Source organism: Hypanus sabinus, chromosome 7 (assembly GCF_030144855.1).
Source record: "Hypanus sabinus isolate sHypSab1 chromosome 7, sHypSab1.hap1, whole genome shotgun sequence".
Lineage (NCBI taxonomy): Eukaryota > Metazoa > Chordata > Chondrichthyes > Myliobatiformes > Dasyatidae > Hypanus > Hypanus sabinus.
The window spans coordinates 29,518,490-29,532,741 of NC_082712.1; the positions used below are offsets into that span (position 1 = coordinate 29,518,490).

Consider the following 14,252-nt stretch of genomic DNA (forward strand, 5'->3'; position numbering starts at 1 on the left):
GCACATCCTCTTTCTGAATGTCAAGATGCTTTTCAATCCACTGTAAGTCATCCCTACAATCGCCAAGATCCTTTTCCGTAGTGAATACTGAAACAAAATATTCATTAAGTACCTGTGGTATCTCTTCTGGTTCCATACACTCTTTTCCACTGTTGCACTTGATTGGTCCTATTCCCTCATGTCTTATCCTCTTGCTCTTCACATACTTGTAGAATGCTTTGGGGTTTTCTTTAATCCTGCTCACTAAGGCTTTCTTATGGCCCCTTCTGGCTCTCCTAATTTCATTCTTAAGCTCCTTCCTGCTAGCTGTATAATCTTCTAGATCTCTACTTTTAAACATAGTTTTTGAACCTTTCGTAAGCTTCTTGACTAGATTTTCAACAGCCTTGGGACATTTGGGACGTCCTTGTTCCTACTCAACAGTCCATCAACTTGAAAAAAAAGAAGCACGTGTCATGTTCACATAAGAGTAATTACTGGTGTAAATAATCCAAAGGAAATTGTGCTATTTTAAGCGATTGGTAAACACTTGCAAAATTTTTTGTATTGGCATATTAATCAACATCTTGTGTACAAAAATAAGGATGCAAACCACTTATTCTACAACATTTCAGGATTTAGAATGCATTTTTATAATTAGATCTTCCAGAAATCAAACTTTTTCAAACAGCTAGAATATATGATAATAGCTCTTCAAGTGTGTTGTTTTTCTTGTGACAACTAACCTCAGTAGATTTTTTGGTTCCATACTGAATGATGTCTGCACAAGAATAATGGTTTTTATGTTGTTAAACTCTAAAATGTCAAAAAAAATGATGACTGCATTGATGCTGCTTCAATTTCATCAACTTTGCCTCCAACTTCCACCCTGCCCTTAAATTCACTTGGGCCATTTATGACACCTCTTCCCTTTCTTGATCTCTCTGGAGACAAGCCTGTCTACTGATATCATTTATAAACTTGCCGATTCCCACTCTGTCTCCTGTAAAAATACATTTCACTTTTCTCAATTCCTTCGTCTTCACTCACCTGTTCCCAGGATGAAGCATCTTTTTCAAAGAAAGGGGTATCCCTTCCTCCACCATTGATATTGCCCTCACCCAAACTCCTCCTTTTCCTGCAAACATGTGCTCACCTTTATCTTAATAGGGTTATAGTTCCTGTTGTCCTTATCTACCACTCCATGAGCCTCTGCATCCTACATGTCATTCTCTGCAGCTTTTGCCCTCCCTCTGATCTCCCTCGGCTATAAACAGTCCTTCTAGGAAAGGCAATACTTCACCTGCAAATCTATTGGGGTTGTCTTCTGTATCTGGTGCTCCTGATGTAGCTTACTCTACATTGGTGAGGTCCAATGTAGACTGCTTTGTTAAGCATTTCTGCTGTGTATGCAAACAATGGAATTTCCCAGTAGCCAAACTTCTTAATTTCTATCCCCATTCCTGTTCTGACACATCAGTCTATGGCCTCCTCTTCTGCCATGATGAGGCTACTCCCAAGTTGGAGGAGCAACACCTCATATGAAAATCAATTTCTCCAGCTTCCAGTAATACCCCATCCCTTTTCAATTCCCCACTTGGGCCTCTTCTCCTCACCTGCCTATCATTTCCCTCAGTGCCCCTCTTCCTTCCCTTTCTCCCATGGTCCAGTCTCCTTAACCAAACCTTTACCTTTTTCACCTATTGCCTCCCAGCTGCTTAATTCATCCCTTGCCCCCACCTGGCATCACCTATCATCACCATCTAACTTGTCTTCCTTCCCCTCCCCCATCTGGCATCTTCCCCCTTCCTTCCCAGCCCTGATGAAGGGTCTTGGTCTCAAATGACTGTTTATTCATTTCCATAGATGCCGATGACATACTGAGTTCCTCTGGCATTTTGAGCGTGTTTTCAGCATCTGCAGTATCTCTTGTAAAGGGAATCTGTTACATTGTTGCAAATGAACAACCTTTTGTAATGCTCATCTGCTGATGATAGTAGAGATGAATGTCAGTGAATTCATTATTTGACTTTGTTTTGAATATTAACATTTAATTCCAAACAATATTTGCAGGTTGCTTAGAATAAATATTTCTCATCTGGTACTGAAAAGGTACCAAACAGTGGTAATTCATTCAGAAAGCATGGAATTTTGATTATGAAAGCAACTATTAAGTAACATGTATACAGGACATTTAAATTACACTTTTTTCTGTTACAATATAAGAAGGAATTCTTAGGCTAATAGACTGCAAATTTTAATAATGTCTGATAAATGGTATTAACTTTCATGGGATCTTTTATTTCAGCTTCCACTGGGACTTAGTCGAGCCAGTGATTTTATTTGTGATTTTCATCATCTTCACTGCTACTTGATGCTTCTCCAAACATATCTCCTCCTGAATTTAATTGAACTTTATTATTTGATGTCAGCTTTAAGGTGATGAGGACAGGGTTGTTGCTCATGCCAACGAGAATGAGGTTGCTTTCCTTTGCTAGAGTCATGGTCGTAATGGCATTGTCAGGAGTAAAAATTGACAGTACAGTCCCACCATCTAGATCCCATACACTTACATCACCTAAGGCAAAAGAGAGGGAGAGTTAGTGTACAGCAAATTTTAGTTAAACAGCTATTTATGATACTGGCAGGTATAGTACTTTCCAAGGTCAATGGTTCAGGGAGAAGACAAAATTGGCAAATTTTTGCTAAGGGTGATAATGTTAAGTTTTATTAAAATAGAATTTTTCCTCTCTTGATAAGGGCTACACTGATATTATTCCTCTCTGTTTGAGGGAACACTCTTTCTATAGTATTGCATTTCACTAAGTACTGTTGTTGGCATATTTAAAGTGGATTTTGATAGGATCTTGATTAGTGAAGCAGTCAGATTATGGAGAGAAGGCAGGAGAATGCAGTTGAGGAGGAATAATAAATTAGCCATAATTGAAGGGCAGAGCAGACTTGATGGGCCAAATGGTTAAATTCTGCTTTGATGTCTTATATTCAAGAGTGAGTATGAGTTGCCCGATAACTACTTTGTTCCTTGTGAATACAAGTACAGTTCAATTTGTACAGTGAACCAGAAGTTCAATGTTAAATTTTTTATTTTTCATAATGCATTGTACTGACTTTCTCTCACATTGCATTTTCCTATATTGTCCATGGTAAATTAAGGATCTAATTTAATGCAATGCAAATAATTAACAGCTGTTAAAAATTTGATAGTTGTATTTTTGTGCAGTGTGCTAGACCTGTATTTTCTCTGATATGGAATTGCAAGTTAGTACATGTAGTTCACTATTCTAGGTTACATTCAATAACAAATCTTATTGTGTACATCACAACAGACCATTTAGAAAATTGTATGGTACATCAGTTCAGCTTTGCTTGCACTTCAGACAATAAACCATTCAATCCCCAGTTTACTCAAATTCACCAAAACGTTATAACGTGCTTGGAGACTGAGTGTATTCTGGCTATATCTGTGAGCTACCAACCTGACCTCTTTCCTGCCCCTGTATATTTCTTTTCCTGATATTTATCCAACTCTATTTTGAATGCTACAATTGGATTTATTGCCACAACCACAACCACCTCTACCAGTACTTTCCAGACACTAATCAATTACTGCATTTATTTTCTTTCCTGTTGCATTTGATTATTGCTGAACCAATGTTTTGCATCACTGTTTTTGTAATTCAGTAAGCCAAGTTTTGCATTTGCAGATTGGGAGATCATCAAAGTGATTAATATTTGTTAAGAAAAGCAAATTTCTTAGCCATAGTTTATTATAGTGTGGATATATATTTGTTTTTAATGGGGTGAATGAGCTTGGAGTTAAAAAGAAAATTGAAATCAAAACAGTTTGGAAACAGAGGCTGCACATACCTGCCAGAACAATAGCTTTTGATCCACCATCTATCAAGTGCACTGCACTGTTTGTACCAAAGTTAAGGTTTTTATAACCAAGGATAGACTTGTGTCCTTTTCTGAAGGGGTCCCACACTTTGAGTCTTAACAAAACAAAATAAGAAAACAAACTCATTATTTTTCGACCTTGTGTGTATCAAAAATTGTCGGACTTATACTGTTGTCAGATATTAGTATTTTGTTAAAATGTGATCATATAAAATGCAAACATTAAGTTGATACAGGAAGAGTATTTTAGGGACTTGTGCAGTCTCGATTAGCCTATCTGGAAATGCAGTTAACTTGCTTGCCTTGGTCATTGTGTATTTTTGTTCAGATTCATGGTTGTACAGCACAGAAATGGGCCCTTTGGCCCATCATGTTCATATTAATTATCAAACATTCATTTACACTAATCCTGTTTTCCTGCACTTGTCTCCAGCCTTCTGTTCCTTAGCAATACAAAGAATTCACTAGAATTCAGAAAAATGAGGAATTTCCTCTTTGAAACCTGTCAAATGGTGAAAGGCTTAGTTAGAGTGGTTGTGGAGAGAATGTTTTCTATGGTGGGAGAGTCTAAGATCAGAGGATACAGCTTCAGAATGGAGGTGTCCTTTTAGAATGGAGATGAGGAGGAATTTCTTTAGCCAGAGAACGGTGAATCTATGGAATTCTTTGCCACAGGCAGCTGCAGAGGCCAAGTCTTTATGTATCTTTAAGGCAGATGTTGATAGATTCTTGATTGGTCAGGGTATGGGGAAAAGGCAGGAGATTGGGGCAGAGGAAAATTGGATCAGCCATGATGAAATGGCAGCGCAGACTTGATAGACCAAATGGCCTAATTCTGCTCCTCTATCTTATAGTCTTGTAGTTGTAAGATTACCTGCCGTGAGTCCAACCACCCTCCATCTTAAAACAAATCCTTGTCAGAACCCCTCTTACCCTTTTCCCTAAACTTGTGCCTTCTCATTTTAAACATTCTGTTATGGTGACGTTTCCTAATAACTATCGTATCTCCACCCTTCAGTTTTGTATACCCACATCCTGTTCTCCCCTCAGTTTCCTCTGTTCCAAGGAAAACAAAGCCAGTCAATCCAGTCTGAGTGCAACTGAAATGCTTCATTCCAGGAACCATCCTGTAGAATCTCCTCTGTACTCTTTCCAATCCAACCACTTAGAATAACTCCTATAATGCTGCTGGCCAAGTGGAACTGCAGTCTACAAATTAATGGATTCGAATGAATCAAGGACAGTGACAGTGGAAGTTGAGAAAAAGAACTACAGTCTACAAATTAGTGGATTCAGATGAAGCAAAGATGGGGGAGCGGACAAACTGTCTTTATTCCTCTTCTTCTCTCCTCCCCCCCACCATTGTGTGAACTTTGAACTGATTTTTCTCATTCTTGCTCTGGAAATATTTTATCAGATCAATTGAATGTGGACACAAGGAGCTTCAGACAATGACCTGCTAAACCTGAGACCATTGTCAGATGAGTAGCTGATTATTATATAAAGTGCCAAACCTACCAAAGAGCAATCTGTAATCTCAATAGACCCTGTCTGGGCCACCTAGTTTAACTACCTTTTCTCTTCACTGACTGTTTGTGGGGTTAGGGAATTCTAGTGGGGTGCACACAGGTAGTTACTTTGTGAACCCACATGCTTTTTAGTTGAGACAATAAAGGTTGCTTGTCAGGAAATAAAGGTTCTCTCGGTACCTCCCTGATAATTATTACAAGCAGTGATTCACCACAATGTGGTGACCAGAAATGAACACAAGACTATAATGTTGTACCTTGAGCTCCCTGCTCTTGTATTCTAACAAAAGTGAACCATCCATCTCATGCAGTCATCTTCAGAGATTCTCCTGGCCTCTCTTCATTAATATTCTGTAGGGACGTTCAATTAATTGTGTTCACCCGACCATTAAAATATGAATGTATCATCCTGCAAGTACTCAATTAAATTCAGTCTGCTACTGCATCATATATCTTATGTACTAAACAATACCATCCTGTAGTCAATGTCATCTCATTATCATACCACCAATTTTAATTTTACTTATAAACTTACTAACCAAACCACCTTCAATCATGTAACACCACGTCTTGGAACTGATCCCTGAGATACACTACTGGTCACAAGTTTCCAATCACACAAAAAAGTAGCCTTCCATCACCTTCTGCTTCCTGTTACCAACACTCTTCAGATCCAATTTACCAATGTTTTGGATCCTGTGGGCTCTAAACTTTTGGACCAATAGTCCTCTATGAAGCCTTGTCAAAGGACATAATGAAGTTTAAGCAAACTGTTGCATTTGATAGAGTTGACATTGTTGGAATTGAATAGAGAAAATATGTAATACTGGCTTGACATCAAGAAAGAGGTCTCACTTATATTTTATATGCCACTAATCTTTGAAAAATCTAATTTTAGTAAACTCTGTGCCATTGCCAGAAGGGAGGGTTTCAGGATGGGTAATCTGTGTTGTACACAATGTAGGATGATTTTAAATATGATATAAAGTTACCCACAGTGAGAAATTATCAGACATTGAGAAATGCAACCTCAATGGTCAAAAGGAAACACGTATGTTATAGTTGTTGGATATGTGATTTGAAAATCTAATGATAATGTATTTCAGATATTCCTGGTACAATAACTATTAGTTATTTTAATCACTGCTCACCATTATATTCAAAGGGAACAGCGCTTTGTTGAAAACCACTCTAAATTCAGTGTATGAAATTAAAGTTTGGTGATTATTTGGGAATGTATGTGAAATAATTATTCTATTTGTTGCAAATTCAGTTTGGGAAAGTGCTTGTTGCAGTCATGGCTGTTTGCACAAAACATTTCATCCATCGTGCTACATTAGCTCATAAGTCCCATGTTTCCAGAATTAGCCAATATCAATCTTCCTGATGTATTTTTATATAGAAATTGCTGCATGCTAAATGTTGTTTTAAGTTCACAGCTTTTTAAGAGAACATGCTTTATTAATGTAGGCTTTATTTTCAAAGCACTACAGTAACTGATACTGCAGGGAATGTGTGTGCAGTTCAAAATTCAAAGTAAGTTCATTATCAAAGTATATAGCTATATATCATATACAATATTGAGATTAATTTTCTTTTTGCAGTCACCCGGAGGAAAACAGAAATCCAAAAGGGCTGAAAACAGGACTGAAGGTGATATTTGAATGGACACAGTATAATGAATAAGGTAGATTATCTTGCAGCACAATCAAGAGATTGGCAGGTATGATGTTGTGGGTACTGTCGAGTCATGACTTACAGAAGGTTATAGTTGGGAGCTTAACATCCAAGGATACACATGGTATCAGAAGGACAGGCATGTAAGAAGAAAGGATTGGCGGTGGGGGGGGGGGGCTCTGTTGGTAAAAAATTAAATCAAATTTTTAGAAAGAGGTGATGTAGGATCAGAAGATGTAGAATCCTATGAGTAGAGTTAAGAAACTGCAAAGGTAAAAACACCGTGATGAGAGTTATATACCGGCCCATGAACAGTAGCAGAATGTGGGCTACAAATTGTAACGGGTAGTAGAAAAGGAATGTCAAATGGCAATGTTATGATAGTCATGGGGGATTACACTGTAGAGGTAGATTGGGAAAATCAGGTTGGTGCTGGCTCTCAAGAGGGAGAATTTGTCAAATGTCCATGACATGGCTTTTCTGAACAGCTTGTAGTTGAGCTCACTAGGACATTAGCTATTCTGGATTGAGTGTTGTGCAATGTGCTTGGATTTGATTAGGGAGTTTAAGATGAAGGAGCCCTTAGGAGACAGTGATCATAATACACTATAATAGAATTCACTTTGCTATTTATGAGGGAGAAGCTAAAGTCAAATGTATCAATATTATAGAGGAGTAAAGGTAATTACAGAGGCATGAGAATGGAGCTGGATAGATGCATCCTAGTAAAAAGTAGTATTCTAAAGGCAGGATGATGCAACTTGGCTGACAGGTGAAGTCAAAGCCAACATAAAAGCAAAAGAGAAGGCATATAATAGAGCAAAAATTAGTGGGAAGTTAGAAGATTGGGAAACTTTTAAAAATCAACATAAGGCAACTAAAAAGCCATAAGGAGGGAAAAGATGAAACATGAGGGTAATCTTGCCAATAATATCAAAGAATACCGAAAGATTTTTCAGATACATAGAGTAAAAGAGAGGCGAAAGTATCATACCACTGGAAAATGATATTCAAGAGGTAGTAATGGGGGACAAGGAAATGGTGAATGAACTGAACAAGTATTTTGCATCCGTTTTCACTTTGGCAGAAATTTGAAATATGCCGGAAGGTTGAGAGTAAGGGGGCAGAAATGAATGAAGCTGCTATTACTAGAGAGGAGGTGCTTGGGAAGCTGGAAGTTCTGAAGGTAGATAAGTCACTTGGAACAGATGGACTACACCTGAAGGTTCTAAAAGAGGTAGCTGAAGATATTGTGGAGGAATTAGTGAAGATCTTTCAAGAATCAGTTTGGAGGACTGGAAATAGTAAAATAAGATAACTCCACTGATCAAGAAGGGAAGGAGGCAGACAAAAAGAACAGTGCTGGGTCCATTGTTATTTGTCATCTATATCGATGATCTGGATGATAATGTGGTAAATTGGATCAGCAAAACTGCTGATGATACAAAGATTGGAGGTGTAGTGGACAGTGAGGAAGGTTTTCAAAGCTTGCAGGGGGATTTGGACCAGCTGGAAAATGGGCTGAAAAATGGCAGATGGAGTTTAATGCAGACAATTGTGAGGTATTGTACTTGGGAAGGACAAACCAAGGTAGAACATACAAGGTAAATGGTAGGGCACTGAGGAGTGCAGTAGAACAGAGGGATCTGGGAATACAGATAGACAATTCCCTAAAAGTGGTGTTACAGGTGGATAGGGTCATAAAGAGAGCTTTTGGTACATTGGCCTTTATAAATCAAAGTATTGAGTATAAGAGTTGGAATGTTATAGTGAGGTTGTATAAGACATTGGTGAGGCCGAATTTGGAGTATTGCGTGCAGTTTTGGTACCTAATTACAGGAAGGATATTAATAAGGTTGAAAGAGTGCAGAGAAGGTTTACAAGGATGTTGCCGGGACTTGAGAAACTGAGTTACAGAGAAAGGTTGAACAGCTTAGGATTTAATTCCCTGGAGCATAGAAGGAGGAGGGGAGATTTGATAGCGGTATATAAAATTATGATGGGTATAGATAGAGTGAATGCAAGCAGGCTTTTTCCACTGAGGCTAGGGGAGGAAAAAAAGAGGACATGGGTTACAGGTGAAGGGGGAGAAGTTTAAAGGGAACATTAGTGGGGGCTTCTTCACACAGAGTGGTGGGAGTGAGCTGCCAGATGAAGTGGTAAATTCGGGCTCACTCTTAACATTTAAGAAAAATTTGGACAGGTACATGGATGAGAGGTGTATGGAGGGATATGGTCCAGGTGCAGGTCAGTGGCACTAGGCAGAAAAATGGTTCAGTACAGCCAAGAAGGGCTGAAGGGCCTGTTTCTATGCTGTAATGTTCTATGGTTCTTTGGAAATTATAGGTCAGTTAGCCTGACTTTAGTATTTGGGAAGATGTTGGAGGCAATTATTAAGGTATGAAGGTTTGGGTACTTGGAGGCACATGATTAAATAGGGCAAAGTCAGCACCATTTTTTTTGAGGGAAATCTTGTCTGAAAAATCTGTTGGAATTCTTTGAGGAAAAAACAAGCAGGATAGACAAGGGGGAAATGGTGGATGTTGTGTACTTGGATTTTCAGAAGACCTTTGGCAAGGTGCCACACGTGAGACAGCTTAACAAGGTACGAGCCCATGGTATTACAGGAAAGATACCAACATGGATAAAGCAGAGGCTGATTGGCGGGAGGCAAAGTGTGGGAATAAAGGAAACCTTTTCTGATTGGCTGCTGGTATCTAGTGGTGTTCCACAGAGGTCAGTGTGTGATCACTTCTTTTTAAGTTGTACGTCAATGATTCGGATGATGGAATTGTTAGGTTTGTGGCCAGCTTTTCAGATGATATGAACATAGATGGAGCAGCAGGTAGTGTTGAGGAAGCAGAAGGACTTGGATTAGGAGAATGGGTGAAGAGGTGGCAGACAGAATACAGTGTCAGGAAGTGTATAATCATGCTCTATGGTAGAAGGAATAAAAGCGTAGACTATTTTCTAAATGGGAAGAGTTTGGGAAAATGGGAAAAATCCAAGGTACAAGTAGACTTGGGAGTCCTTGTGCAGGATTCCATAAAGGTTAAGCTACAGGTTGAGTCAGTGGTGAGGAAGCAACTGCAATGTTAGCATTCATTTTGGGAGGACTAAAATACAAAAGCAAGAATGTAATACCGAGGTTTTATAAGGCACTGGTGAGGCTTCACCTGGGAGTACTGTGATCAATTTTGGGCCCCTTATCTAAGAAAAGATGAGCTGACATTAGAGAAAGTTCAAACGACATTCATGAAAATTATTCCAGGATCATATGAGGAGTTTGATGGCTCTGGGCCTGTACTCGCTGGAATTTAGAAAAAGGGCGGGGGGAATCTCATTGAAACCTAGCAAATGTTAAAAGGCCTGGATGGAGTGGACGTGGAGAGGATGATTCTTATGGGGGAAGTCAAGGACCAGAGGGTATAATCTCCGAATAAGGGATGACCATTTAGATGGAATTACCGAATGTAAGTGACTGATTCTTGGTAGTCAAAAAGCTAAGAAATCCTACTAAAAACATCACTAAAATTATCTTTTCTGAAGGAAATTGTGTTAACTTATCACTGCAAACAGTGAAGGAGAGTTGGGCAAAGTCAGCAGTGCTTTGGCAGGATAGATTAGAGGGTTCATCTAGGGAGACTGTTTGGGTGGAATTGAGGAATGGGAAAGGTGTAGTAACATTTATAGGGGTGTATTATAGACCATCTAATGGGGAGCAAGAATTGGAGGAGCAAATTTGTAAGGAGATAGCAGATATTTGTAGTAAGCACAAGGTTGTGATTGTGGGAGATTTTAATTTTCCACACATAGACTGGGAAGCCCATTCTGTAAAAGGGCTGGACGGTTTGGAGTTTGTAAAATGTGTGCAGGATAGTTTTTTTGCAGCAATACATAGAGGTACAGACTAGAGAAGGGGCAGTGTTGGATCTAATGTTAGGGAATGAGATAGGTCAGGTGACGTACGTATGTGTTGGGGAGCACTTTGGGTCCAGTGATCACAATGTCATTATTTTCAATATAATTATGAAGGATAGGACTGGACCTAGGGTTGAGATTTTTTGATTGGAGAAAGGCTAACTTTGAGGAGATGCGAAAGAATTTAGAAGGAGTGGATTGGGACAATTTGTTTTATGGGAAGGATGTAAAAGAGAAATGGAGCTCATTTAAAGGTGAAATTCTGAGGGTACAGGACCTTTATGTTCCTGTTAGGTTGAAAGGAAAGGTTAAAAGTTTGAGAGCACCATGGTTTTCAAGGGATATTGGAAACCTGGTTCGGAAAAAGAGGGAGATCTATAATAAATATAGGCAGCATGGAGTAAATGAGGTGCTCAAGGAATATAAAGAATGTAAAAAAATCTTAAAAAAGAAATTAGAAAAGCTAAAAGATACGAGGTTGCTTTGACAAGTAAGGTGAAAATAAATCCGAAGGGTTTCTACAGTTATATTAATAGCAAAAGGATAATGAGGGTTAAAATTGGTCCCTTAGAGAATCAGAGTGGACAGCTGTGTGGAGCCAAAAGAGATGGGGGAGATTTTGAACAATTTCTTTTCTTTGGTATTCACTAAGGAGAAGGATATTGAATTGTGTAAGGTAAGGGAAACAAGTAGGGAAGTTATGGAAACTATGACAATTAAAGACGAGGAAGTACTGGCACTTTAAAGGAATATAAAAGTGGATAAATCTCCAGGTCCTGATACGATATTCCATAGGACCTTGAGGGAAGTTGGTGTAGAAACAGCAGGGGCTCTAAGAGAAATATTTTAAATGTCATTAGAAACAGGGATGGTGCTGGAGGATTGGCGTATTGCTCATGTGGTTCCATTGTTTAAAAAGGGTTCTAAGAGTAAACCTAGCAATTATAGGCCTGTCAGTTTGTCAGTGGTGGGTAAATTAATGTAAAGTATTCTTAGAGATGGTATATATAGTTATCTGGATAGACAGGGTCTGATTAGGAATAGTCAGCATGGATTTGTGCATGGAAGGTCATGTTTGAGAAATCTTATTGAATTTTTTTGAAGAGGTTACTAGGAAAGTTGACGAGGGTAAAGCAGTGGGTGTTGTCTGTATGGACTTCAGTAAGGTTTCACACAGAAGGTTAGTTAGGAAGGTTCAATCATTAGGTATTAATATTGAAGTATTAAAATGGATTCAACAGTGGCTGGATGGGAGATGCCAGAGAGTAGTGGTGGATAACTGTTTGTCAGGTTGGAGGCCAGTGACTAGTGGTGTGCCTCAGGGATCTGTACTGGGTCCAATGCTGTTTGTCGTATACATTAATGATCTAGATGATGGGGTGGTAAATTGGATTAGTAAGTATGCAAATGATACTAAGGTAGGTAGCGTTGTGGATAATGAAGTAGGTTTTCAAAGCCTGCAGAGAGATTTAGCCAGTTAGAAGAGTGGGCTGAACGATGGCAGGTGGAGTTTAATGCTGATAAGTGTGAGGTGCTACATTTTGGTAGGAATAATCCAAATAGGACATGCATGGTAAATGGTAGGGCATTGAAGAATGCAGTAGAACAGAGTGACCTAGGAATAATGGTGCATGGTTCCCTGATGGTGGAATCTCATGTGGATAGGGTGGTGAAGAAAGCTTTTGGTATGCTGGCCTTTATAAATCAGAGCATTGAGTAGAGGAGTTGGGATGTAATGTTAAAATTGTACAAGGCGTTGGTAAGGCCGAATTTGGAGTGTTGTGTACAGTTCCGGTCACTGAATTATAGGAAAGATGTCAACAAAATAGAGAGTACAGAGAAGATTTACTAGAATGTTACCTGGGTTTCAGCACCTAAGTTACAGGGAAAGGCTGAACAAGTTAGGTCTTTATTCTTTGGAGAGTAGAAGGTTGAGGGGGGACTTGATAGAGGTGTTTAAAATAACGAGAGGGATAGATGGAGTTGACGTAGATAGGCTTTTTCCATTGAGAGTAGGGGAGATTCAAGCAAGAGGACATGATTTGAGAGTTAGGGGGCAAAAGTTTAAGGGTAACACGAGGGGGAATTTATTCAGAGTGGTAGCTGTGTGGAATGAGCTTCTAGTAGAAGCGGTAGAGGCAGGTTTGGTATTGTCATTCAAAGTAAAATTGGATAGGTATATGGACAGGAAAGGAATGGAGGGTTATGGGCTGTGTGCGGGCCAGTGGGACTAGGTGAGTGTGAGTGTCAGCACGGACTAGAAGGGCCGAGATGGCCTGTTTCCGTGCTGTAATTGTTAATGTTTATAAGTAAACAGATAATACAGTGAACATGAGCTGCAGAGTCCCTGAAAGTGGGACTCCCCAGGCTGTGGAGTCAATTCAGTGCAGAGGCACGTGAAGCCCGATGGCCAGAGGTGCTTCACAAACCTGGTGGTTGGAGACCTAAGACTTCTGCACTTCATGCTTGATGGTAGTAGTAAGAGGAACAATTCAACAATTGTTCATCATACCACTCCAGTCAAGATATGACTTGAGTAATGGCAAAGCTGAATCTACAACCTTCTGAAGCTTCTCATAATCCTGTGAATTGAAGACTTGATGTCAGGCTGTAATACAACCTATCAGAATGCTCACCACAAACCAGCTATAGAAATTTGCAAGTGTTTTTGGTGACATGCTAAATCTTCTCAGACTCCAAATAGAGCTGCTGGTGTGTCTTTGTGATTGCACGAATGTGTTGGGCCCAGTATAGACACCCCAAAATGTTGATGTTCAGGAACTTAAAACTGTTCACTGTTTCCATCACTGACCCCCTCAATGAGGACTGGTGTGTGTTCTCCCAACTTCCCCTTCCTAACATTCATAATCAGTTCCTTCGTCTTGCTGGTACTGAGTGCAAGATTGTGACACCACTCAACCAGCCAGCCGATCTAGTTCATGCCAGTACACCTCATCACCATCTGAAATTTTACCAACAGCAGTGGTTCATCTGTGTATTTATAGATGGCATTTTAGCTGTGTTTAGCTACACAGTTGAGTGTAAAGGATGTTGCACAGTGGGCTAAGACACATCTTTGAAGTGCATCTGTGTTGATTGCCAGTGAGGAGATGTTATCAGTGATTTCTACTGTGGTCTTGTGATGAGGAAGTAAAGGATCCAGTTGCAGAGGAAGGTACAGAAGCCCAGATTTAGAAGTCTGGTGATTAATACCAAAGGGGTGATAGT

The 14,252-nt window shown here is 39.4% G+C and overlaps 1 protein-coding gene across 5 annotated transcripts in view; it reads right to left on the reverse strand.

Moving 5' to 3' along the window:
- Positions 1-530: 530 nt before the first annotated feature.
- LOC132396626 (uncharacterized) overlaps positions 531-14,252 on the reverse strand; it is a 127,862-nt gene continuing 114,140 nt past the window's right edge. For all 5 annotated transcript variants that reach the window (XM_059974333.1, XM_059974329.1, XM_059974330.1 and 2 more), the window contains 2 exons: positions 3,868-3,992; positions 531-2,557 (listed from right to left, as the gene is read on the reverse strand). In XM_059974333.1, the coding sequence (XP_059830316.1) occupies positions 2,319-2,557; positions 3,868-3,992 (364 nt within the window). In that variant the 3' untranslated portion in view covers positions 531-2,318. The remainder of the gene's footprint in view (positions 2,558-3,867; positions 3,993-14,252) is intronic.